General features: G+C 43.7%; 1 protein-coding gene across 1 annotated transcript in view; it reads left to right on the forward strand.

Annotated features, from left to right (window-relative positions):
- Positions 1–6,905: 6,905 nt before the first annotated feature.
- Positions 6,906–23,183, forward strand: part of SQLE (squalene epoxidase) — a 28,703-nt gene continuing 12,425 nt past the window's right edge. The window contains exons 1-6 of the mRNA XM_067531348.1: positions 6,906–8,091; positions 10,342–10,591; positions 10,910–11,090; positions 13,729–13,825; positions 17,507–17,620; positions 19,375–19,546. Of these exons, the coding sequence (XP_067387449.1) occupies positions 7,798–8,091; positions 10,342–10,591; positions 10,910–11,090; positions 13,729–13,825; positions 17,507–17,620; positions 19,375–19,546 (1,108 nt within the window). The 5' untranslated portion in view covers positions 6,906–7,797. The remainder of the gene's footprint in view (positions 8,092–10,341; positions 10,592–10,909; positions 11,091–13,728; positions 13,826–17,506; positions 17,621–19,374; positions 19,547–23,183) is intronic.

The raw sequence follows: 23,183 nt of genomic DNA on the forward strand, positions 1-23,183 counted from the left end.
CACCAAACCTGCTAAGCAAGAGGTTTAGATGCCAGAGGCCTATGACATTTGAGAGTAGAAGGGGGGGGTGTGTGTGGGAGGTGGGGATAGGTATTTCTATCTGGAAGTGTGTCTAAAAGCCCCAGGCATTCTTTACCCAACCTCCTCCTTCTTCTTCCACTGTTTAAAGCTAATTAAGGGTCTATTCAGTCTTTTGTTCTGTTAAGTACTTGCTAGAGCTGAGCTCCTCTACCGTGAAACAGTACTCCTGCTTAGCTTCTACACTGAGGTTTACCCAGGCCATGTCTATACTGATGCGGCAAATTCGCCTCCGTTAGATCGATCTTTCTGGATCGATTGAGCGGTCAGTGTAGACCCGCTCATTCGATCACGAAGTCGACGCTGGTAAACCACCCCCTCAAGCAGCGTAATGCTGCATCGACGGGAACGCTGTTCCCATCGGCACAGCGCAGTGTAGACAGGGCGCAGAAGGGAATCAGAGCAGTCGACGTGAGTTACGCAAGCTACTCTGCGTAGTTTGCGTAACTCCCGTCGACTGCCGCCGAATCTCCAGGTAAGTGTAGACCAGGGCCCACTAAAAGCTGACAATCACTAAGACCCTGTCTACACCTACCTGCGAGATTCGGCAGCAATCGATGGGAGTCACACAAAGTATGCAAAAAACTTATGTAATTCCCGTTGACTGCTGACCTTCTCTTCTGCGGTCCGTCTTCACTGCGCTGCACCGCTACTTGTGTAGCTGGACTTAGTACGTCGATTTCTGGATCGACTGAGCGGGTCTTCACTGACTGCTCAGTCAATCCAGAGAAATCGATCTGACGGTGGTGAATTTGCCACCATCAGTGTAGACATAGCCTAAGACTCAGACAGCTGGGAGAATCTCAAGAGACCAACCTCCAGAAAGCATAGTGGAGAGCCAGGTAGTAGCAGAAGTTAATGGTGTGTGGCAAATTGACCAGCAGAAAGGCTGTAGCCTGCAGAGCAATGAGTGGCCAGCAGGACAACTGGAAAGACAGCCAGATGGTGAAATGAGTAAGGTGCCTTCTTTTCCCCTTTCCCCCACCCAACCAGGGTGGGAGATGAACACTGCAGCTGCACCTCTAAGCTCGGGTCAGCCCTGATTAAGGACAACACCTGTGAGTGGGGTGCTGTGAAGGAAGGGGCACATTAAAGGAACTTCTTGTTGCTGGACTTAAGAACCTGAAACAAAAGGCAACTGCCCCATGTACCCTGGGGTAGGTGTTTTGTTCATGGTTTTATGCATGTGAATCCTGCTTGTGGTGTTTTCCCAAGTTAATGCTGGGTTACTTTTCCCCTTTTTATTAAAAGTCTCTTTTCTACACTAAGTCTCTGTGCTTGTGAGAGGGGAAGTATTGCCTCTAGAGGTGCCCAAGGGGTGGTGTCTAATTGTTCCAGGTTACTGAATGGGGGCTCAAGCTGGTTTTGTGTTGCATGGTCGAAAGTAACCCCTAGATATTGAACCAGCCCTTGTTGTTGCCAACACTGACTAGCAAAAGGGTCACAATGCAAAGTATTATTTGTATTTATTATTATAATTAAAATAATATGGAGATATAACCCTTTAAGTTATTCTATCATAAAGGAATTTCTGCCATGACAGCAACTGTATATAGCATCAAAGCCATAAAGACAGTTTAGACACTAAGGGCTAGAGTCACAAAAGGACTTAGGCTTTATGATATTCAGCAATGCAGTTTCTAATGTTTAGCACATCGAAAATCACTGGGATTCAAAAAGCCTGAGCGAGGAGTTCAGGCTTCCTACAAAATGAACAGAGATAGGCACCTAAGAAAGGGATTCACAAAAGCCAACGTTGTGACATTCTGTACCCCATGTACACTGTTGTGTGACCTGGGTGTGATTTGTGTATCATTCATCTTCACCCTTACAGTGTAACTCTGTATTGGCTGATGCAAAGTATGCCATGTAAGGTATTTTTGGAATGCTCATGACAAACTGAACATTATTATTATAGTAGCATGTTTCCTGCAATGTCATACATATGTACAGATATGAAACTCTGCTATGTCATGTCCCCAAATGTGTGTCTCACATGGTTTGAATAGATACAGAAAACACAAAACTGTGTTTCCACACCCCGCAGAGGCATGCATACAGGAACAATGGACTGGCCTAAGCACCTTTGAGCACTTTGGCTCAAGAAGGAAAAATCACGCCCATTGCTGAACATGGACGATCACCTGACCCCAAGGAGTGTCCAGGAAACTTGTTAAAAGCTGAGAGGCTTGTTAAAAGCTAGGGGCTCTCCCCTGGAATCTATCTTTCAAGCAACATCAAAGACTGGCACCTACTCACACGGAAGGGTAGCGCCTGGTTGCAAGATGCATCGCAACCAGCCTGTGTGGTAAACCTACATCATAGATTGAAAGAGACTGGAATATTAATCCTAGTTTAGGGTATGAGTTATCTTTTAGTTAATTGTGATTAACTCCTTGATTTATTAATAATCTGACTTAGAGTCACTTAAAATCTTACTGTAATCAATAAACTTAGTTTTTTGTCTTTAAAACAGTGCATGTGGATTGAGTGTGTGCAGAGATCTCACTTAAGAGTTACAGAGCTGGTGCATATCAATTTGTTTGATAAATTGATGGACAAATGTAAATGAGCTTGCAGGGTGAAGTGTACAGCACTGAACCCTGCAAGGCGACAGTTGCCAGGGTTGCATCTGGGACTGAAGGTGTTTGCTGGGGGTATATCCCAGGAGTGGCTGGCCAGAAGGGACCAATTACTCGCAGGAGGCTAGGCGTGGGCTGACCCAGGAGTTGGTGGTTCACACAGCAAAGCGGGGTAAATTGGGGCCCAGGACTGAGGAATTGGGGTGATACAGCTACACACCAGTATGGATTGCAGGGGGGGAATGTCACACATATACTTAAATAAGTGGAGAGGGGACTGTCCTAAATCCCAAACCCCTGAGAGGTTAACTTTGCTTGGGAATCTCAGCTGCCAATCCTTTCTTGGAGTTAAGCGCCTAAGGCATTTCTTGTAACAACAAGGAGCTCTCTCTTAACCTTTAACCAGAGCACACACCTACAGCAATCTACATGCTTCTTAAAACTCCTGGTAGAAATTGTTTCTCCAAACTTTTTCCTGTTGAGCGTGAGCACCAGTTACAAGTAACATTTAATTTAAATTAATAAATAACAAGCAATAAATAAATAAATAATAAATAAACAAACATTTAAATTTAAAGTCCAAAGACCATATTTTCAAGGGAATTTAGGCACCTAAAGTTACAATAGGTATCTAATGGGACTTTCAAGACTTTCTAAACTGATTAAGTACCTAATTCCCCAAGAACAGAGTACCGAGCAGTTGAAATGAAACTAAATATAATTATAGTGTAGCAGCAGAAAGAAGTCTATTACATATTATTATACACAAGATATTATTTTGGTAACTTCCAGAATAACTACATTGAAAGTAATTAAAATAATACTTCTGTGCTTCAATTCCCTGAGGACTAGATCTACTCAGACTACAGGCCAATTTACAGCCCCTTTGCCGCTACAGAGTGGAGCATAAAGTAAGTAGCCGATCTGTGATTCAGGCCTTCTGTTTACTAAATTGTGAAGGGTGCTTTGGAGAACACTTTAACATAACTACTCAACAGCTACTCACTACCAGCAAATATTATTTTTAAAAGGTAACAAAGTCAACTGATCTTCACAGAGTTTTGCAATAAAAATCAGGGCCCGCCTTACAATGCCCTTATTGCCATGAAAGCTAACGGCATATTGGGCTGTATTAGTAGGAGGATTGCCAGCAGATTGAGGGAAGTGATTATCCCCCTCTATTCAGCACTGGTGAGGCCACATTTGGAGTATTGTGTCCAGTTTTGGCCCCCCCGCTACAAAAAGTATGTGGACAAATTGGAGAGTTCAGTGTAGGGCAACAAAAATAATTAGGGGTCTAGAGCACACTACTTATGAGGAGAGGCTGAGGGAACTAGGCTTGTTTAGTCTGCAGAAGAGAAGAATGAGGGGGGATTTGATAGCAGCCTTTAACTACCTGAAAGAGGATTCCAGAGAAGATGGAGCTAGGCTGTTCTCTGTGGTACTTGATGACCAAATTAGGAGCAATGGTCTCAAGTTGCAGAGTGGGAAGTCTAGTTTGGATATTATTAGGAAAAATTTTCACTAGGAGAGTGGTGAAGCACTGGAATGGATTACCTAGGAGGTGGTGAAATATCCATCCTTAGAGGTTTTTAAGATGCGGCTTGACAAAACCCTGGCTGGGATGATTTAGTTGGGATTGCTCCTGCTTTGAGCAGGGGGTTGGACTAGATGACCTCCTGAGGTCCCTTCCAACCCTATCTTCTATGGTTCTATGATGAGCCCTCACCCAGGGCGCTGTGGTCAGGGGTGTAGGGTGCTGTGGTCAAAAGGCAAGGAGTGGGATGGGCCTGGGGTAATGGGGGGTGGTTGGTAGCCTGGGGAGGCAGTAGGAGCTGAGCAATGGGGGGATGGACGGAGGGCCAGGGGAGACAGAGGGGACCAGGGACGACGGGTGGGGAGCTAGGGAAGGTGATGAGGGAGAGAGAAGGGGTAAGGAGCCCAGGAAGGCATCAGGGCCCAGGGGTAATCATAAGGTTGGAAGAGGTCATCTAGTCCAACCCTGTGCTCAAAGCAGGACCAACCACAACTGGGTAATGGGGGGGGGAAGCCTCAAGCGAGGGCCAGGGGAATGGGGAAAGGGGACAGAGAAGGCAGCGAAGAGCAGTGGCACAAAATACAAGTTCACCCAGGGCACCATTTCCCCTAAAATTGACCCCGATAAATACTATAGAAAGTGAGTTTTTTGAGAAACAGTAAATTTGCTGCTTCTATAGCTCTCACTCAGATGTACTAGGAGAAAGGTATGTTATTGTTTATACAATAGCTGCAATCCGTTTAATCATTACTCTTTTGCTGAAGTAATGCTTGAAAATAACATAATGTCACTCACTCCTATTTTAAAGTCACTAAGATTGAGATTCTGAATCAATGGGGGTAATACAGCTGTTCCTGGGAGTAGAATTTGGTCCCACATCTGCATCAAAAAGAGAGAAAAATAAAGCAGTGGGTCATTTTCATATATTATTGAGTCAAATTCTGCAGTCCTGATTTAGGCCCTGATATTGCCCAGAGCTCTGTGTGGTCAGACCCTTTTATCTTTTCAGAGGCCCACTGATATCAATTTTTTTTTAAACTTTTGGCCTTAGGCCAAAACTTTCAAACTTGGAAGCTAGAAGTTAATTTCATAAATCCACATTTAGGCACCTATGGCCTTATTATCAGAACTACTGAGTACTCAGCAGCTCCCATTCACATCTGTTGCTGAAAACTCATCACTTTTGTAAATCAGGTCACTTATTTAGGTGCCTAAATATGATGTAACAGGATCCCTGGGCTCACAATTAGGATGACTATATATCTCTATGCTGAATATGGGACACCTAGTAAAATTACTCATGTGGGGGGAAATGGAGGGGTGCAGGCAGAGCTGGACAGTGGCTGTGTGGGGGGCATGCATATGGGTGTGGCACATACTCCCTTACACCTACACACATATCTAAGGAAAGATGACTCTCATACATGGAGTGGTGATTGACTGATCAACCCTCCCTGCCGGCGCTCTCCGCCCTCCACGCTTGGCTGGGCCTCTCGCGGTACCTGTTACCGCATCTTCCCAGCCTCCCCACCTGGCTTGATGCCATCGCCTGCCCACACTCACCAGCCATTGCAGCTCGCAGCGTGCAGCCAGCACTGGGGCAGGGTCCTGCTGGCTGAGCTGGGATCCACCCTGAGCTGGCACATGGCAGGAGGGCAGGAGCTATGATAACAGACTGGCAGGGCGAGTGGCCCGGCCCTGTGGCCTTACCCCACTACCAGCCTCACACATCCACCCCCATCAGCCACTGGACCCCCCCCCCCAGTCACCACTAGTGAAAGGGTGGCTGGTGAGCAGGGATCACCACAATGCCACAGCCATCCCCTAATGGCCCTTGTAAGTGTAGGCCCCATGCTTCGGTGCCCTTGTAAACCCAGGACTGATCAGGAGGCAGAAAATATGGGACTATTTGCCAATTTTTAAGGACAAAGTTGGGACACCTGCGAGAGGGCTCATATATGGGATTGGCCTGTTAAAAACCAGACTTAGGGTCACCCAACTCACAATAAGCCACAGGTGTAAAAGGCAAAGGTGTGACGTTCTGGGCTGCAAGCCAGACCAATGAAGAGGTATGTCCTGCCCCTGTGCCCCACCTCTCTTCCCCCTTCATTCCTGCCCTCTGTGCCCCACCTCTCTCCCCCGCTTTGCTCCTGCCCCATCTCTCTCCAGGGTGGAGCAGACTCTGAGCCCAGAGGCAGGGTGGTGGCCTGGTTGTTGCCAGGGAGTCTCGGCTACATTGAGGGCGAGCCCAGGGAACAGGCTCTCTCGAGGAGCAGGGCTCAGCCCCGGGAGGCCGCGGCGTAGATTCTCCGAGCCCCGTGGCGGTGGGGTGCTGCGCGGGAAACTGCCCCCCGACCGTCCCCGCTAGCGCGACCAATATCTTCCCTCTTCGTTCCCATGGCAACCAGAGCGCTCATCCCTCTCCCGCTAGCTACCAGATGCAGCCCTGCCCCGCCCGCTCATTTCGTCACATCGCACTAGGGGCCCGGAAAGCGTCAGGCCTCGCCCTCCGGTCCCTGCCATTGGTCAATCCTCAATAGCGCCATCTCGGCCTAGCAGCGCCGATTGGCCGGGAGCCGCTGGGGCACTAGGCGCGCGGCGCTTGCAAAAGGATGGAAGGATCCGCTTGTTAGCATAAGACCCGCCCCTCCTCCTTCTACTCCCGGCTGATCGGCTGCGGCCAGGAGAGTCTGTAGCCTAGGCAGCGGCGTCTGCGGGAGAGTGGGTGGCCTGGCTCCATCTGCCTCAGCCTGGGAGCGCCCCGGGAACGCAGCCTCGGGGAGAGGGGCTTGGCCGGCAGAGGGGAGCCGCAGGGGGGTAGTGGCTGAGGCGGAGCCGGGCGCCCGATGGCGGGAAGCGGCTTATTTAGCTCGTTCCTGTCAGAGGCTGCTGGGGGCTTCTTGTGAGGAGGGCGAAGTGAGAACAGCTCGAGTATAAGATCAACGCCTCAGGAGCTGTGACCCTCCCCTCCCCTCCCCCCGATATTTATTTCATCTCAGGATTTAGGGGAGGAGCCCGTGTTCAACCTGAGAATTAATAAGGTTTTGTAGTTAGCAAGGGTCTCCTTTTACTTAGAAATTCCTGGGGAGCTCGTGGCGACCGCCAGAGGCTTTATTTCCAGCCGTATGTAATAATAGGTCTCGCTAATTATTCTTTCTGGGCGGAGCACCTGGTGCTGGAGGAAAGAAGAGGCTAACCCCAAAGGAGATCTAGGAGCAAAATACCTCGCCCTGGCAATTAATTTCATCTTCATAAACATCAGACAGCCATAGAGGAGGCCGATGCTGTAGTCAGTTTCGACCATTTAAATAATTTGAGCTGCTGTAAATCTCATTTTGAAGAGGAGACTTGTATTTAATTCATACCGCTTTTTGCAGCCTCCTTGTCTCTGGGCTGCCGTGCCCTAGGAAGGCTGCAGTGGCTGTCTTTTCAGGGATTTGTGAGAGAGTCTTGCTTCCCCATTGCCACATACATATATCTTTCAAGAGGATATTTGTATTTTTATAATTTTTATAGCTTGTGCAGAAATCCCCTTTTTTTAAGAGGACGTCAATCACAGTTCGAGGGAACCACCTGCAACACTTACTTGCTCTCGTCACAATGTGGACTTTTCTGGGCATTGCCTCCTTCATCTACGTGTATAAGAAATGTGGAGACTTGATGACTTATGCCAACAAAGAGATGCTGCTGACCATGCTGATGTTTTTCTCTCTTGGATTGCTGCTCTCTTATCGGTATCGTGCCGGGTGGCTGAAACAACAGCAGCCGGGGCAGCAGAAACAGTCCCACTTTGGGAGGCTCTACAATGGTCTTTCAGCTTTGCCACTCATCGGTTTTTTCTGGACCAAATCTACCCCTGGATCTCAACAGGCAGAGCAACCCAAAACCAGACAGGTAGGTTCAGTTCAAACCTGGCGAATAGAATGGAGTCCTTTTGCTATTGTTTTAGCATTAGGGTTCCTCCTGTCATTTTGAGAGAAAAGTAGCTATTGAAAGGTTGGGGAGGATTTATTCTTGTAGTCCCCACCTAGGAATTTGTTAGATTTTTATTTCAGTTATGGCTGACAAGCTCATAGATGGAAACTGTTTAATCGAGACACTAAGTTATCTCAGGTTTCAGATGAAGTTTAAATGTAAACCTTGGGAGAAAGCTCCATTAAGTTGACTTGCAGTTTCTCTGTTTGTCGAATTTCAGATAAAGTATTTTTCCCACATAGGAAACAAATGTTAAATTATTAGTGCTGTGACTTACATCAGCTTTCAGCATCTTTACATTTGAAAGAAAAACATGTATCCAAGACCACTGGCAGACCTAACAAAAAAGAATCTGCAGTTACTGTGCTTCTGATGAAATCCAAATAATTCTGTAGATAACAGTAATGAAAAATCCCATGTATATGCTTTACATCTTCAAAGGCTGTTAGAACATTGGGTCAAAATATCTGAAGCAGACTGCCAGTTTGTCCCTTTGTGCGGGTGGTAGGATTAACAGTATGGTATTATAGCAGAAAGCTGTAGTTTGTGGCTGGAGATCAGTAGGAGCCCCACTAGTTGAGGCTACTTAGCAGATGTGCAGATTCAGTGCATCCTTGAACTACAATAGTTGGACCCCCTTCCTTATACAGTTTGGAACAGTGCCAACTCTGTCTGATCCCAGGTGCTAGAGATTGTGGTCTCCTGCTGCTGCCACAGTTCTCAAGGGACTTTCAGCGACTGTAGTGTTTCTTACAAGTCTATGCCCCTTGAGCCACAGTTGCCTGATTACCTAACTTCATTCAGTTAATTTATTTTATATTTACTTCCCAGGCTTTTTAATCTTTTAAAGTAGATAGAAACACAGCACTGTTTTATCTAACATCCTCTTTCCCTTGTAAGCAGTTGTTGCACTGATACAGTCAAGTTTTTACTACAGTAAACACTGCATATTCAAATTGCCATATCCTTATTGCAGTAAGATTGCGTATCCAAATGAACTGGATTACATTCTACATTGTACATCATTGACAGTTGTCATTTAAATTCTGACTATAAATTCTGTTTATTAGTGAGAATGATGTAAAAAGCAGAACATAATTGAGATTTTGAAAGTTCCAGGTACAGGCTGCAGCTATGGCAGTAAAAAAAATATTTTGAAAGTTGCCAAGCAAATTATTGAGGGAGAATAGATAAGCAACTCTATTATCAAGATACTTTCTTCTCACTTTTGTGCAATTTGTGCAATCAATTTATAATTGATAGGTTCTACTCATTCCTGGCAGTTACCACTTAAATCTTTTTAATACACCACAAATTAACCAGTATATATAGTTTGATGAATGATCATACTTGGGGTTTCAATTGTAAGCAATATAAATAGTCAAATGATAGCACAGTATATATTTAAAGCTGCCTAACACTTTTCATGATAAAACTCTGTTTTCAGTTGCTTATAACTTTGCCAAATTATAACTGTTTGGGCTGAAATTTTCCATGCTGGGTGTCTGCCTTGGGGTGATTTTATTTTATTTTATTTATTTATTTTTGAGGAGAAGTATCAGCTAAAATCCTTCAGCCATTCTCAGAATAGGGTTGCACAGAAATTAATTTTACCCAAGTTAAAAGAAATTCTTTCAACTTTTGAGAACTCTAGTTCTTCTGTGCTTTGCAGCATGTACTTGAAATTTGGCACAGAGGTTGCCTTGGTGTCAGGAACATGTTTGTTTTTCGTCTCTGAAAAATCTCTGAAAATTTGGCCAAGTTTATAATTGGCCTCAGAAAAATCTCTGCCTCCACTGCAGTGATGTCCTGTCATCTATGGCCTTAATATGGGTTAGGGTCCATTTCTGAAAACCCTTTCTACTGAGTTTAATGCCTATTACCATGAACTTATTATTGTTGAGTAGCCCCATTGAACTCCAGTGGGAGTACTCACGTGACTAGGCTCAATAATAATGGTTTGTAGGATTAAGGGAGTTGATACTAAGATCCAGAGTAGGCAAAACTGACTAATTTTTAAATCCAAAAGATAATTCACAATCATTCAATTTTTATATTATATTGCCTATTATTATTATTTGTAATTTAATTTAATTTATTATTTGTAAAATGAAGAGTAAAATGCTAGATTTGTCACTTGCACTTTTGTTGGTTTTAATTTCTACATAGGATAAAAGAGGGGTAAACTCAAACACAACTGTGACGGAGACTGCTACAAATACAAAACTAGCTCCTCAGTATGATCCAGAGGTTATCATCGTGGGTTCAGGTGTACTTGGTTCTGCTTTGGCTACAGTGCTGTCAAGAGATGGAAGAAAGGTGACAGTAGTGGAGAGGGATCTGAAGGAACCTGACAGGATAGTTGGAGAATTGTTACAACCTGGGGGATATAATGCTCTTAAAGACCTGGGTCTTGAAGGTGAGTAAATCTTAAAACTCAGATTTTTTGTTGCAAAGGTATTTACTTGACAAGGACAAAAACCCCTTATATCAAAGAAAAGCATGTTTACAGAGAAAACTAAGAAATACAACATATTCTGGACAAATTTGGACTAAAGCTGCTTGTTCATATGTTTTCTGCCCACCATTTTGAAAATGTCCCTTTTTGTGTTAGATGTGTGTGATTGTATGCTAAAGAAATAAAATACTCTTGGTGTAGAGGTCAGTTTTTACAGACTAATGCATGTCTCTCATTGTTCTTTATTCGTTCACTACGATATTGGAATTTGTTTTCCAGACACAGTGGAAGGTCTTGATGCTCACTTAATAAATGGTTACGTAATTCATGATCTAGAGAGCAAATCAGAGGTTGAAATTCCTTATCCAAATTCTGAAGATGGTCAGGTGCAGAGTGGAAGAGCATTTCATCATGGGCGCTTCATCATGGGTCTCCGAAGGGCAGCCATGGCAGAACCCAAGTAAGACAACTGACTTAAAATTTTAATCGATATAGTATAACAATTTTAGGTCCTATTTCTGCATCAGGATCCAGTAGCACAGTTCTCTGCTGCTCTGACATCCTCCATTTGCTTCAGTGGAACTCTGCATAGGTGCAGAGGTCTGGACTAGACAGTACTAATGCAGGAGCTGTGCTTATATGCATGCTAAAGCAAAAAATCATTAAACTTCTTTTTGTGGATGTTTATAAGAGGTACACTAATTACACCACAATAAACTAAAAGACAAAGGCTCTGAGCCTGTAATTTGATCTATGTAGGTGGACTCTTGCACCCATGTGGAATCCCACTGACAATCCAGTTGTTGCTAATTCACTTGAAGAGCTCCTTTTACTGTCGTAAGGACATATTTGAGTAGGTTGGTTTATGAAGAACAGATGATACCAAAATCATTCAAATATGTATTCATTTTGGTAATGTTCATTGCAGTTTGCCATACCTTTATTTTAATAAACCTAAAAGTATATTTGCAATGTAATAATGTTAAAGAAAATGGTTTTGAAAATCATTTCCTAGGAAATAAAATTTATTTCCGTAATTCTGATGAAAGAATTAAAAAAAAAAAAAGGGGGGGGGGGGGTCTGGCTTATCTTTCTAGTCTGAAATTCTAGCCCCATGAAAATGTGGTAGGTTTTTTGTCCTTCTTCCCCCATGATTATAAGGAGCATCCATTTTTGTATATGACATAATGAAGGAGGCAAGCAGTGTGGTAATACTTCTGTGGTCTACCCTACAAAGTTTTGCTAACATCACTCTCCGTTAGGAGTGTTGTATGAATTTCAATGGAATAAATGGGCCCAATGAGTCAAAGGTATTAATATGATTCTCACTGTACAACTTTGACAGCTTTAAACATGGTTTGGGGTTCAAAGTACAGAGACCTCCCCCTGCTTAGTACCATGGCAAACACACTAAGAATTTCATGGCAAAGATTAGAAATGTATTAATTGAAACACTCAGAAGGAAAAAATCAAAACAAGGCAAAAACATTAAAAATGAAATTGAATGATTATGTAAAATGAACTTAATCCAAACCTTTAAAGTCTCTTTAAAAAGAGGAAATATTGATTAGGGTATATCTATGCTGCAATGCACGCTGTGTAGTTGCACTTTCTGACTGAGTTTACTGGATCACTGGGCCCATTGAAGGGAAAATAGCTCACCTTTGGCTTTATGAAGATTGTGAAGAGCAGAGTAAGTTGGGAGAGACAAGATAGGATAGATAAAAATGGGGGATATATGGCTTTTGTTGATGTTCTCAGGATGCAGGGTAGCTAGTCAGTCATTAATGGATGTTTTGGGCTGGCAACTCAGCCAAAACAGCTGTTGTTCTAGACCCTGGATTGCCTCTGTAAGCAGGATATCATCTGGATGGTCTGGTTAGATCCCTTTCCTTCACTGGTCTTTCTCAGGCCAAGGAAAGCTGGATGGGCCATCTCATCTCTGGCAGGGTGCCATGGAGTGTAGCAGGTTTCAGGATATGGTGAAAACCGAGAGAGAGGAGAGGAGGAAGATAGTGGGGGACGGAGAGGGACACACAAGAGAGAGGAAGACAGAGCAGGATCTCACAGGTATCAGGCTGGGGTCCTTGCTGGTGCAGCGGTGATGGTCAGTTATCCCCACTGGTGTATCAAGGGTGAAAATCCTTCTGCTGCAGCCACAGTAGTGGTTATAGTTATCTTTTCTCTCCCAACTCTTTATTTTTTTTATTTTTTTAAAAGTCCCCAAAAAGGGGTGATGAGTGGAATAGCTCACATTATTTTGTCCACTAGTTAGGTCTAATTTCTGGTCCCCACATTCCCCTTTTTTACCACACCTGATCTTAACACAGTCCTTAACACATTTTTCATAACTGGGTTATATCAGAAGACCTCTTTGCTTAAATTAATTCAGTCTTTCTGTCTCCTCCTAACATCTTTTTAAAACAACTTTATATAATAGGTCATTGTGACAATTCATGATCTTTTACTCACTTTTCACCAGTTAGGCTAACGACTAAAGTAGGTCTGCTAGACACCAATTATTCCAACAATGAAAAAAATCACAATCCCTAGCTGATTTAGCTATGCATGCAAACACCCTAGTGTAGATGCAACTATACCAACAGAACAGTGTTCCTGCTGGCTTTGTTAATGTCATTCTTGGAGGCGGTGTAGTTGTGCTGCCCATAGAACTCCTTCTGGCAGCTTACGCTGTATACACTAGGGGTCTCTGCCTGCATAGCTATACCAACCAAAGCTTTATATTGTAGATGAGCTCAAAGACCCCAGTCTTGCAAGTACTTTACTTGTCAGACTGTGAAATCAATGGGATTAATCACTGTGTGTAAAGTTAAGCATCTGGGGATATCTTTGCAGGATCAGGCCCATAGAATTCAGTGACACTTAGTCTTGCCCAGAGATTTCAAGAAAACAGGAACCATTTAATACTGCCTCTGAAACTGGGCAGAACAATTTTGTTTGTGTAAATGAATGCTTTTTATATATGCAGTAATGGGATTGTGAACTTGCATTCTTAATGTCATAAGTCAGTTTGAAACTTTGGCCCTAAATATCCTTTTATTTTTTCCTGTACTTTTAAAAGTTCTGGTTTATTTCAGCACAAAATTCATTGAAGCGACTGTATTACATCTGCTTGAGGAAGATGACTGTGTGGTGGGTGTTCAGTATAAGGAAAAAGAAACAGGAGATATTAAGGTGAGACTGCAAATTTTGTGTTTATTGTATAGTATGGTAACAGATCCAGCATTTAAGATGATTTGGATATTTCAGGATATTTAAAAAAATGCATCAAGCATTAGGAAAATAAAGGGAGGTTTTGTGACCTAGTGGATAGAGGGCTGGACTGTGTCATAGAGACATGCTTTACATTTCTGGCTCTGCCATTGGTCTGCGGGGTGACCTTGGAGAGGTCACTGCACTCCCAATGCCTCAGTTTCCCCATATTTAAAGTGGGAATAAATGGCGATTTGTAAACCATTTTGATCAATCAGTGAAAAGTGCTACATACAGGCTAGGCATTACTATTCTTTTAATCAAGGAAGCAGTGCCTTCCACATATGGCAGTATAGGATACTACATTACATTAAGAAATGTGTACAGTTCCTTTAGTTGGGGGAGAGGGGAACATTTTCGGGCACTTTCTAGTGTGGAATATTTTAGTTTTCTTCAAATACAATCCATTTAACAATTTTGCAGTTTCAACTTCAGAAAATCATTGATGTATTTTCAGACTGTATTGTACATTTCATTATGGGATTTTTGTGCTTTACAGCTTTAATTTTGTTCTTCTTTGCCATAGAGAGTTTTAAATGTGGGAATCACTCCACCTCTCTAAGCCTATAGGGGGATAAGAATATTTAACTGTAACTGTTGTAGCACTCTCCATCCATATATACTATATCTATGTTTGTTTATTAGTAGCCCAGAATCTCTCCTGCAGAAGTCCAATGGGAGGATTTTCTACAGAGATTTCCTCCACATAGGTTCCCCTTGCTGACATTTCACACCCACCCCCTTGTTTTCTGTTGGGAGGCAGGTTCCCCATAAAGAAAAAGCCTCAGGAGCCACCCATAAATGTGGTAGCTGTCTGCATGGAAGTCCTGTCTGTCTCTACATAGGCTCTGGTCTCCGATATAAAACCTTTCAGCTCATTGGAAGCATGGCTTTACATGTAGCTGCACTACCAGAGCTTTTGTCTGCAACTGTGCATGTGGTTTTTTGTCTGTTTATTGACCTAGGTTCTTGTATGGCCCCATTATCTTATTTCTGAATATCTGTTAAGGTTGAGAAGCATATCTGTAAACCAGATGTTAAATTTCAGTCAGAAGGAATAATGCTTAGGCCAGATAATGCTGAGATACAAGATAAGAATATGGTTAGAATATCTTTTCTAGCTGGGAAATACCTCATAGAATGCCAGCTATGTTTTTTTTTCTGCCCTCTTAAACTGTTACAGCAAGTGTGGCATGTTCTAGAAAATGGAAATTAAAACAAATTTGGTCACTGTCACATTCTCGTTTTTGGTTCAGGGGTGCAGTCCGGATTATTGAGGGGTTGTATCATTGCCTGCCCTGTGACTTTTGGGTGCTTCACAATGCTTTGCTGTTGTAGCTCCCAACCTCGGCCACTCACTACCAGCCTACCAGCATGCAAACCACAGCCTCAATGTCGGCTAGACAGCCTTGGTTCAGCAGCTCTGACCTAAGTAGCCTGTCTACAGCCCTACTCTGGCTTCCGCCAGTCTTGGTTACTATTTGCAGGGTGACCGCAACACACTCCCAGTCCTGAATTTTCTCAAAACCATGTGATCTGCCATGTCCAGCCCAATCCTGGACAGTTCAGTGAAATAATATGGTTCGTTCATTGCTTTTAAAGACACAAAAGGCATCACAGTTTATTAACTTGATTGTGGGGGAGGGAGAAGCTGGAAATACACTTTTCCATTTAAATACAGTGCTCAAGTTGGTGTTTAGTAAAAATAAAACTACTTTATTAACAACAGGACATAGGTTAAGTGATGCTAAATAAAAAGAATAAAGTTAGAAAGGGTTACAAGAAAATAAAAGTGAAAAACATGCATCCAAAAGTCTAAAACGTAATGTAGCAAGATACAGGCTTTGTTCGAGATGTTTTCTCACCAGTCATTCTTCTTCCTAACCATGGCTGACTTTCCCTAAGTCAGGGCCTTCCATAATAGTACAAGATGCTGGCTTCCCTTGCTGTCTTAGCTGCAAGATCTTTGCCTAAGCAGGTTTTTCACCTATTTTCAGTTCCAGGGACTTCAACCCTCCCTCTCTCCCTCCCACTTCGGTTGAAGGACCTGTCTTTCAAGAGCTCTGGTCTCATGTGTCTGTCTAGTGATGAGTGCCAAAGATGGCTTTTGTCCTTGCTTATATCTTCCAAAATTCAATGAAGTTGTTTCAAGAGGCAGGATGACTTCATGCTATTCTTCCCTTCCTGTGGGCTTCCCTCCCTCTGTATGATTTCTGTGTAAATGGAGCTTCCATTGTTTCTGATTCCACCAAGCTTCATTTACAAAGGAAACAGATAGCTGTGACGTTTCCTGCTGTCTGATCAGCCTAATATCAATGAGTATCCGTAATTCCTTACGTTGTGTTAATACATTCATTTCACAGTGGTATTAATCATCACTGTGTCATTAACTTTCAGAAAATACCTCACTCTATGCACTTGTATAATACAGTAATAATATATACGACCAGTTGATTCAATTGCTTATCACATGAGGTTCAGTCCCCATCTTTATAGACCAGTAACCTTTTGAAATGGATTCTTCTGAGGGTTACTCCTCAAAGGAAAGCTTATTCAAGCTGTGAGGAAGGCGACCTGAAGTCTTGCGGTTAAAGAAGCTTTGTGCTCTTTCTTCCCCTACTTGTTGGTTTTACAGCTAATATGTAAAAATGGACCTTCATGGTTTTTGTCTGAATATCAGGCTGGTCAGAGATTCAAATACATATTCCTTTGTGCTTTTGTTTAACAGCTCTCCCTGACATGCCTGGCTTGAACACATTTAGTTATCATTCCAGCAGATGACCATAATTCTTAATGCACATTGTGTACATGCATCATGTAAGAATATTAATGATCAGTGAATTATTAATTTTCAAATGATACCTCACAGGGCATATTTTATACAAAGATTATTACAGTAGTGTGTAGGTTGTGAATACAGGGATTTTTAGTATCACAGTCACTCTTCCATAATTATTTTAACCACAAAACGAAAAAATGATTGAAAAATACAGGGGTTGTTTGTTGATTTAAATAAAATTTTATTTAATATCAAAAAGGAGGTTCTGTGTGACTCATTTTGATAGATTGCCAATGATTTGGTCAGTAATTCCAGAACTGAATAAAGGTGCTAATGGAGTGTTATCTGGAAATTATGTTCTCATCTTATTTTTTTTTTTTTTTTTATTTAAAAGAAAAATGAACTGAGGAATCTCTGCAGAAATCTTTTATTTATTATTTATTGGTGTGTTACTGTTGTAAAAAATATTCTATTCTTGTTTTGCTTGGTTATTTATATATAGACTTTTTTAAGATTCTGCAGTAAAAAATAATGTAGATGTTGAGAAGCGTTTTCCACTATAAGCTCCTCACCTTCTTAAGTTGCTCATAATGTCTCAGCAAAATTCTTATGGGGTTGAACTCTTCCATATTTTCTCTCATTCCAAAAGTAATGTATTGTGGTTTTTTCCTTTTAAAATTGAGGTAAATGAATTCAGTTATTTTTGAGTTACTTATATATTTGTATCTTAATATCACATCTAAAATTATATAGGATCTACACATGATTAAAGAGATACTTTATCCTTATCTTTTTGAGATAAATATCACATTTTTATGTTGCAGGAACTCCATGCGCCTCTGACTGTTGTTGCTGATGGACTTTTCTCCAAGTTTAGGAAAAATTTGGTTTCCAGCAAAGCTACTGTCTCGTCGCATTTTGTTGGCTGTATTTTGAAAGTAAGTTTGTATGTATAGTACAATAGAAGTGGAAATGCCACTGCTTTTTTCATGGGCCTGAATTTTAGTGAATAGTCTGTGCAGTTTATTAACTTTCTGCATAAATTTCTCAGGGCTCAGTTATGCTTAAGAGGGTGAGCCATGTAATGCTTATTCAGTGTGTGAGTGGAATCAGCACTCCCTTCTTTATAACCTCACCTGGGGCACATATGTCGGAGTAACTATAACTTGGCCCTAACCATTATGCAAGCTGTTCTAGTAGCTGAGATGCTGTCAGTAAGGGAGCAGTTGCTGTATATTAATCAAGACAAAAGACCTGGCTCAAGTCAGATACCTGTGAGAAAAGTGGATTCATTCATGGAGGAAGAAATGACTAAAAACTTTGGTGTATATTTTTCTCTCCATATTCAGCCATATCTCCCAGTTGCTGTAATGAGTTGTGTATGGAATGAGACTTTACCCTTATGGAAGACATTTAAAAAACCTATGCTTTATTATTTTCTGTTATTCAGCAAGTACTGACAGCAAAATCTCTTGAATTCTATTATTAAATGGCCTCCAAAGGATCCATTAGAAGAACATTGCTTTTAAATATTTGTACAGGAGTTCCATTAACTTTTTCATTTTGGCTTGGGAATTATTGGACCATGTCAAGAGTAGTGACTTTAAAAATGGGGGGGGGGGGGGAGGAGGGATGTTTTTATTCTTAAATTACTGGGTTTGTCTATTTGGAAAGTTTAGTTTTTGGCAGACCAAGTTACCGTGACTCTCTAGCTCACTAGCTTGCTGCACATTTACTGGCCTTGTGGATCATGCTATCGTGCACTAAAAGTTCTGTAGTGCGCTTTACTGTACTCCCATTTTCAAATGCACTACAGAACCTTTAGTGCACGATAGCAGGATCCACTTAGCCAGTTAGTGTGGCAAACTAGTGTGCTGTAGATTTTCACCTGGGGTTACTGTGTATTAATGTTTTGTGTAGATGAGTCCACTGATGCATACTCAAACTTAACTCCATTTTTTATCTGGGATTATTATAGTTGTAATGTCAAATATAACATGCCAGGTACAAATTCTTACCAACCAAAATTCTCAAAACATTACTCCTACTGAAGTTAATGACAAATATCTTATTGACTTGAGTGAAAGAAAGGTTGGGCCCATAGTCCATACTTATGACTAGTGCCCTTACTTGGTTTGGAAAAAAACTTGTTTTTTATTTAACAATGTCACAACCAGTTAAAAAATATTTACTACAGATTATAGCCCTGATTCAGTAAGGTATGTAAGCACATACTTAACTTTAAACATTCAAGTAGTCCCACTGACTACTCACCTTTTTAAAGTTAGATATGTGCTTAAGTGCTTTGCTGAACTGATGCTTATATGGAGTAGAAAATATAATTACACCTATGGGCATTTCATCTCCTCATCTGTCTTTTGTTCATTTTAATTAATATCCTAAATTGGCCACTTTACAAATAAATATTAATGAAGGATTTAATAAAATGTGGAGCTTAATATACAAATGAAAGTGTATTGCCATAAAATATTCAAAACGTGCAAAGAAGTCAAATTATCATTGTTTTTGGAACCTTAGCACTTTCATTGCCCAATATGCAATCTTAATGTTAAATTAATGTGACTTGTTTAGTATTTAATACTATTTTTAAAGAATGTCAGGAAATGATTCAGCAAAATAACAACTTTTGACCCTTTTACTGATCAGTTTTTTTTTCTTTCTTTTTTAAAAGAATTCACCACAATTTAAAGCCAATCATGCTGAACTTGTTTTAGCTAATCCTAGTCCAGTCCTTATCTACCAGATTTCTTCAAATGAGACTCGAGTACTTGTTGATATTCGAGGTGAAATGCCAAAAAACATTAAAGAATACATGATTCAGAAAATTTATCCACAACTACCTGGTAAGATTATGAAGATTTGTGTTTATAATCTTCAGAATTATTATACTCTTCAGAATTATAATATATTATCCACCAGAATGTGTGGTGGTATTTTGTTTTTCAATTTGTTGCTGAATTGTCCATTTGGAAAGTCAGACATCTGCTCAGCCCCAGTCTTTATTTCTGGATATTGTCAGGGAGCTCTCTGTGGCATCCAGAATCCTTGCATGGAATGGGAAGATGGTGATCTCGCTACAGAAGGCCCTGATGCAGCCACTTTGTAATTCATCCCCTGTTGGCCAAATGTCATTTGACTCTGGAAGTACCCATCTCTTTTTACTAGGACATCAGTACATCATTAGATGTAACTCCTATAAGGCCAACTAAACAACAGAAGCTTTTGCCATGTGGGTGTGGTGTGTGTGGGGGTGGGGGTGGGGGCAGGAGGGGTCACCGCAACATTTCTATACCAGAAAAAGCCTTCGTGTAGATGCTGTTATATTGGCATAAAAGTGCTTTTACCTGTATGTATGGTTTATTTTTCTCAGGGAACTAGTATGAGCCGTACTGATTAAAGCACCCTTTTGTGGATAAAAGCTGCATCTACACTAGAAGGATTTGCCATTACAGCTATACTAACAAATCTTGTAGTGTAGACCTTTCCAAATCTTGACTATGTATGGAAATTGGGCTGGATGGAGATTCTGATTCCACTATTAGAGAGGGGTCTGCTGTGGCACAGGAAAACCCTGCTGAGACCAGGGTGGGGAGCTGAGAACTGATAGGCTTGGCGTATGGAAGGCATTATATTAACTCTGAATTGCTTGGCTCTTCTTTGAGTGCTTGCTCATGTCCATTCCCAATTAGGTGTGTGTACGCCACATGCATCAATGCTGGAAATTTTTCCCCTAGTGGTACCCGTAGGGCTGACTCTAGTACCCCCTACAATGGCGCGCGTATGCACCCACATATAGGCACTGGTACGTCTCTTCCCCCTTGCCCCCAGTTCTTTTTTACTGCCTGTGATGGTTCTGGAATGTGTCTTCTCTCGCAAGTCTTTCAAACCTTGTGGTTTCTTCTTTAATATGTGTATATAGTTGCTATTAGTTTTAGTAGTTAGTTGGTGACCCAGGGATGGGACATGCCCCAATTTCCAGGTTCTTCTTCGAGTGATTGTTCATGTCTATTCCACTACAGGTGAGTGTACGCCACCCTGCACGGTTCCCGGAACTTTTTTCCTCTTAGCAGATCCCATAGGGCCAGCTCTGGTGCCCCCTGAAGTCCCATGCACATGCCACGGTGTATGAGGCACTGCCGGCCCTATGCCCCCTCAGTTCATTCTTTCCTCCCATGACGGTTGCTGGAACTAGCCTTGCTCTCGGCAAGTACTATTCCCCTTCTTGAACTCTTTGTTGTTCGAAGCACTTCAGTTAGTTTTAAGTAGTTAAGTGTTGTTAAGTGTAGTATGATAAAGAGCAGCTGGGCCATGCCCTGGTCACCTGGATTTAAGCCGTGTGCCTCCTGTGGGAAGGCTTACCCGCTCAGCGACTCCTACGATCTGTGCCTTAAGTGCCTGAAGGAAGAGCACAGGAAAAATAAATGGAAGATTTGCAGGACTTTTAAACCGTGGACTCAAAAGGACCGAGAGATCTGGTTAAAAGCCCTGTTAATGGAAGCAGTGCTCCGCCCGGCGTCCGAGCCGTCCCGCTCCACCTTGGCACTGAGCATAACCTCGGTGCAGAGCGCACCGCCGGCACCGACCTCGACTCGGCACCGAGCAACATCCTCGGTGCCAAAGAAGAAGAAACAGTGCGCAGAGCACGGACACTCCCCTGCGCCATAGGTATGGGCAGGGTCGAGTGCGGAGATGCACTGGCCATGGCCCATCAAGTCGTCTTCGGTGCCTGCATCTCTGAGCAGGGAGCCTCCCCCGACTCCGGGGAATGGGAGAGTGCCCCTTCTGACACCGTCGACACCAGAGGCTTTTCAGGCGGCACAAGCCTTGTTGGCCTTGCCTACAGTACCTCCATCCCCCTTCTCTGCAAGGGAGATGGGGCCGGTGTCCCGGGGCAAGCCCTCATTGGGTCCCCCCGAAGGGCAATGAGGTCCCCGGTACGGGAAGGAAGATCTCCCGCCAGACGGCAGTGGGGTGGAGCGAGGACGCTCCCCCAGTAGTTGCTCCAAGCCAGTGTCATTGAGCCGGCCTGCTTCAACTCAGGATGTGGAGTCTCCCTCTTGGCACCGATGTCGGTCCCCAGCACCGGAGGCAGCACAGGCTGAGGCGGCATTGGACGAGGTCCACCAGGCGGCGCTCAGACAGCTCCTGTTCCAGATCCCCGGCACCGAGGAGTTTGCCCGCACCAAGGCGGTGCAGAACCTGGTTGCCATCCGAGGACCCTGCACCGTGCAGTCCCTGACACGGAACCTAGTCACCGGAGTCCGGGTCGGCACCGCGGAGTCCGGAGCGGCGCCGGTCTCGGTCACTGAAAAGCAAGCGGCGCTGCAAGTCGTTGGTACTGAGAGCTCTTCAGAGCGTGCCTCCACTTGCCAGCACCGCTCGCAGCAACAGAGGTGCTCCTTGTCATCCTCCACATTGCAGGCATCGAGAGGATGGTCCCCGGCACGCCACGGCACCCGGGACCAAGGTCGGGCACGGAACCGCCGGTAAGGCGTCACAGCAGGTGGTGCGGTCAGCCCCGGTTTGGCCCCAGGGACAATGGTTGCAGCAATGGGCTTATTGGACTCCATGGGGCATCCAGATGGGACAGGGGCCCCAATCCACCCTGTCAGTGGGGATTCAGTCCGTGCCCCCAGCACAGAAGAAGGCCCATAGATGCCACTCCTCGGACGAGGAGTCGGACTCCATGGAGGGACCGTCTGCGGGTGCATCCCTTCGTCAGGTGGGGGAGCACCCGCAGGATGTGCCTCGGTAGTCCTCTTCCTCCTCCTTGGACGAGGCAGTCTACCGGGACCACATGGCGCCACTGGAGGATTTCAGGGCGCACCAGGAGCTGCTCAAGAGGGTGGCCTCTAACTTGGGGCTGGAGGTGAAGGAGTTGGAGGAGGCCGAGGATACCCTCTTCAATATGCTGGTGGTGGCTGCCCCAGCAAGAGTGGCCCTACCAGTCCATGATAGGGTCCTCAAAATTGTAAAGGCCCTGTGGCAAACTCCTTCCTTGGTCGCCCCTACGTCGAAGGTGGCTGAGAAGAAGTATTATGTCCCGGCTGAAGGGTTCGAGTATTTGTTCACTCACCCGGCCCCAGGACCCCTGGTGGTAGACTCAGCCAACCAATGGAACAGGCAAGGTCAGCCTGGTTCCACTCCCAAGAACAAAGACAACAAAAAGCTGGATTTGTTCGGGAGAAAAATTTATTCCACGGCAGCCCTGCAGTTCAGGATTGCCAACCATCAGGCCCTCCTGGGGAGATACAATTTTAATTTGTGAGATTCCCTCAGGCGGTTTGCTGAGGCCCTGCCCCAGGACCAGGCCGCAGACTTCACCACCATCCTGGATGAAGGAATCACGGTGGCTAGGGCAGCGCTCCAAATGTCCAGTGACGCTGCTGACTCGGCGGGTAGGGCCGTAGCCTCCGCCATCTCTATGAGAAGGTGCTCGTGGCTGCAATCCTCGGGCCTGTCCCAGGAGGTGCAGCAATC

The sequence above is a fragment of the Emydura macquarii genome, unplaced genomic scaffold (genome assembly GCF_026122565.2).
Source record: "Emydura macquarii macquarii isolate MOO-44397 ecotype Brisbane River unplaced genomic scaffold, CSIRO-AGI_Emac_v2 contig_369, whole genome shotgun sequence".
Classification (NCBI taxonomy): Eukaryota; Metazoa; Chordata; order Testudines; family Chelidae; genus Emydura; species Emydura macquarii.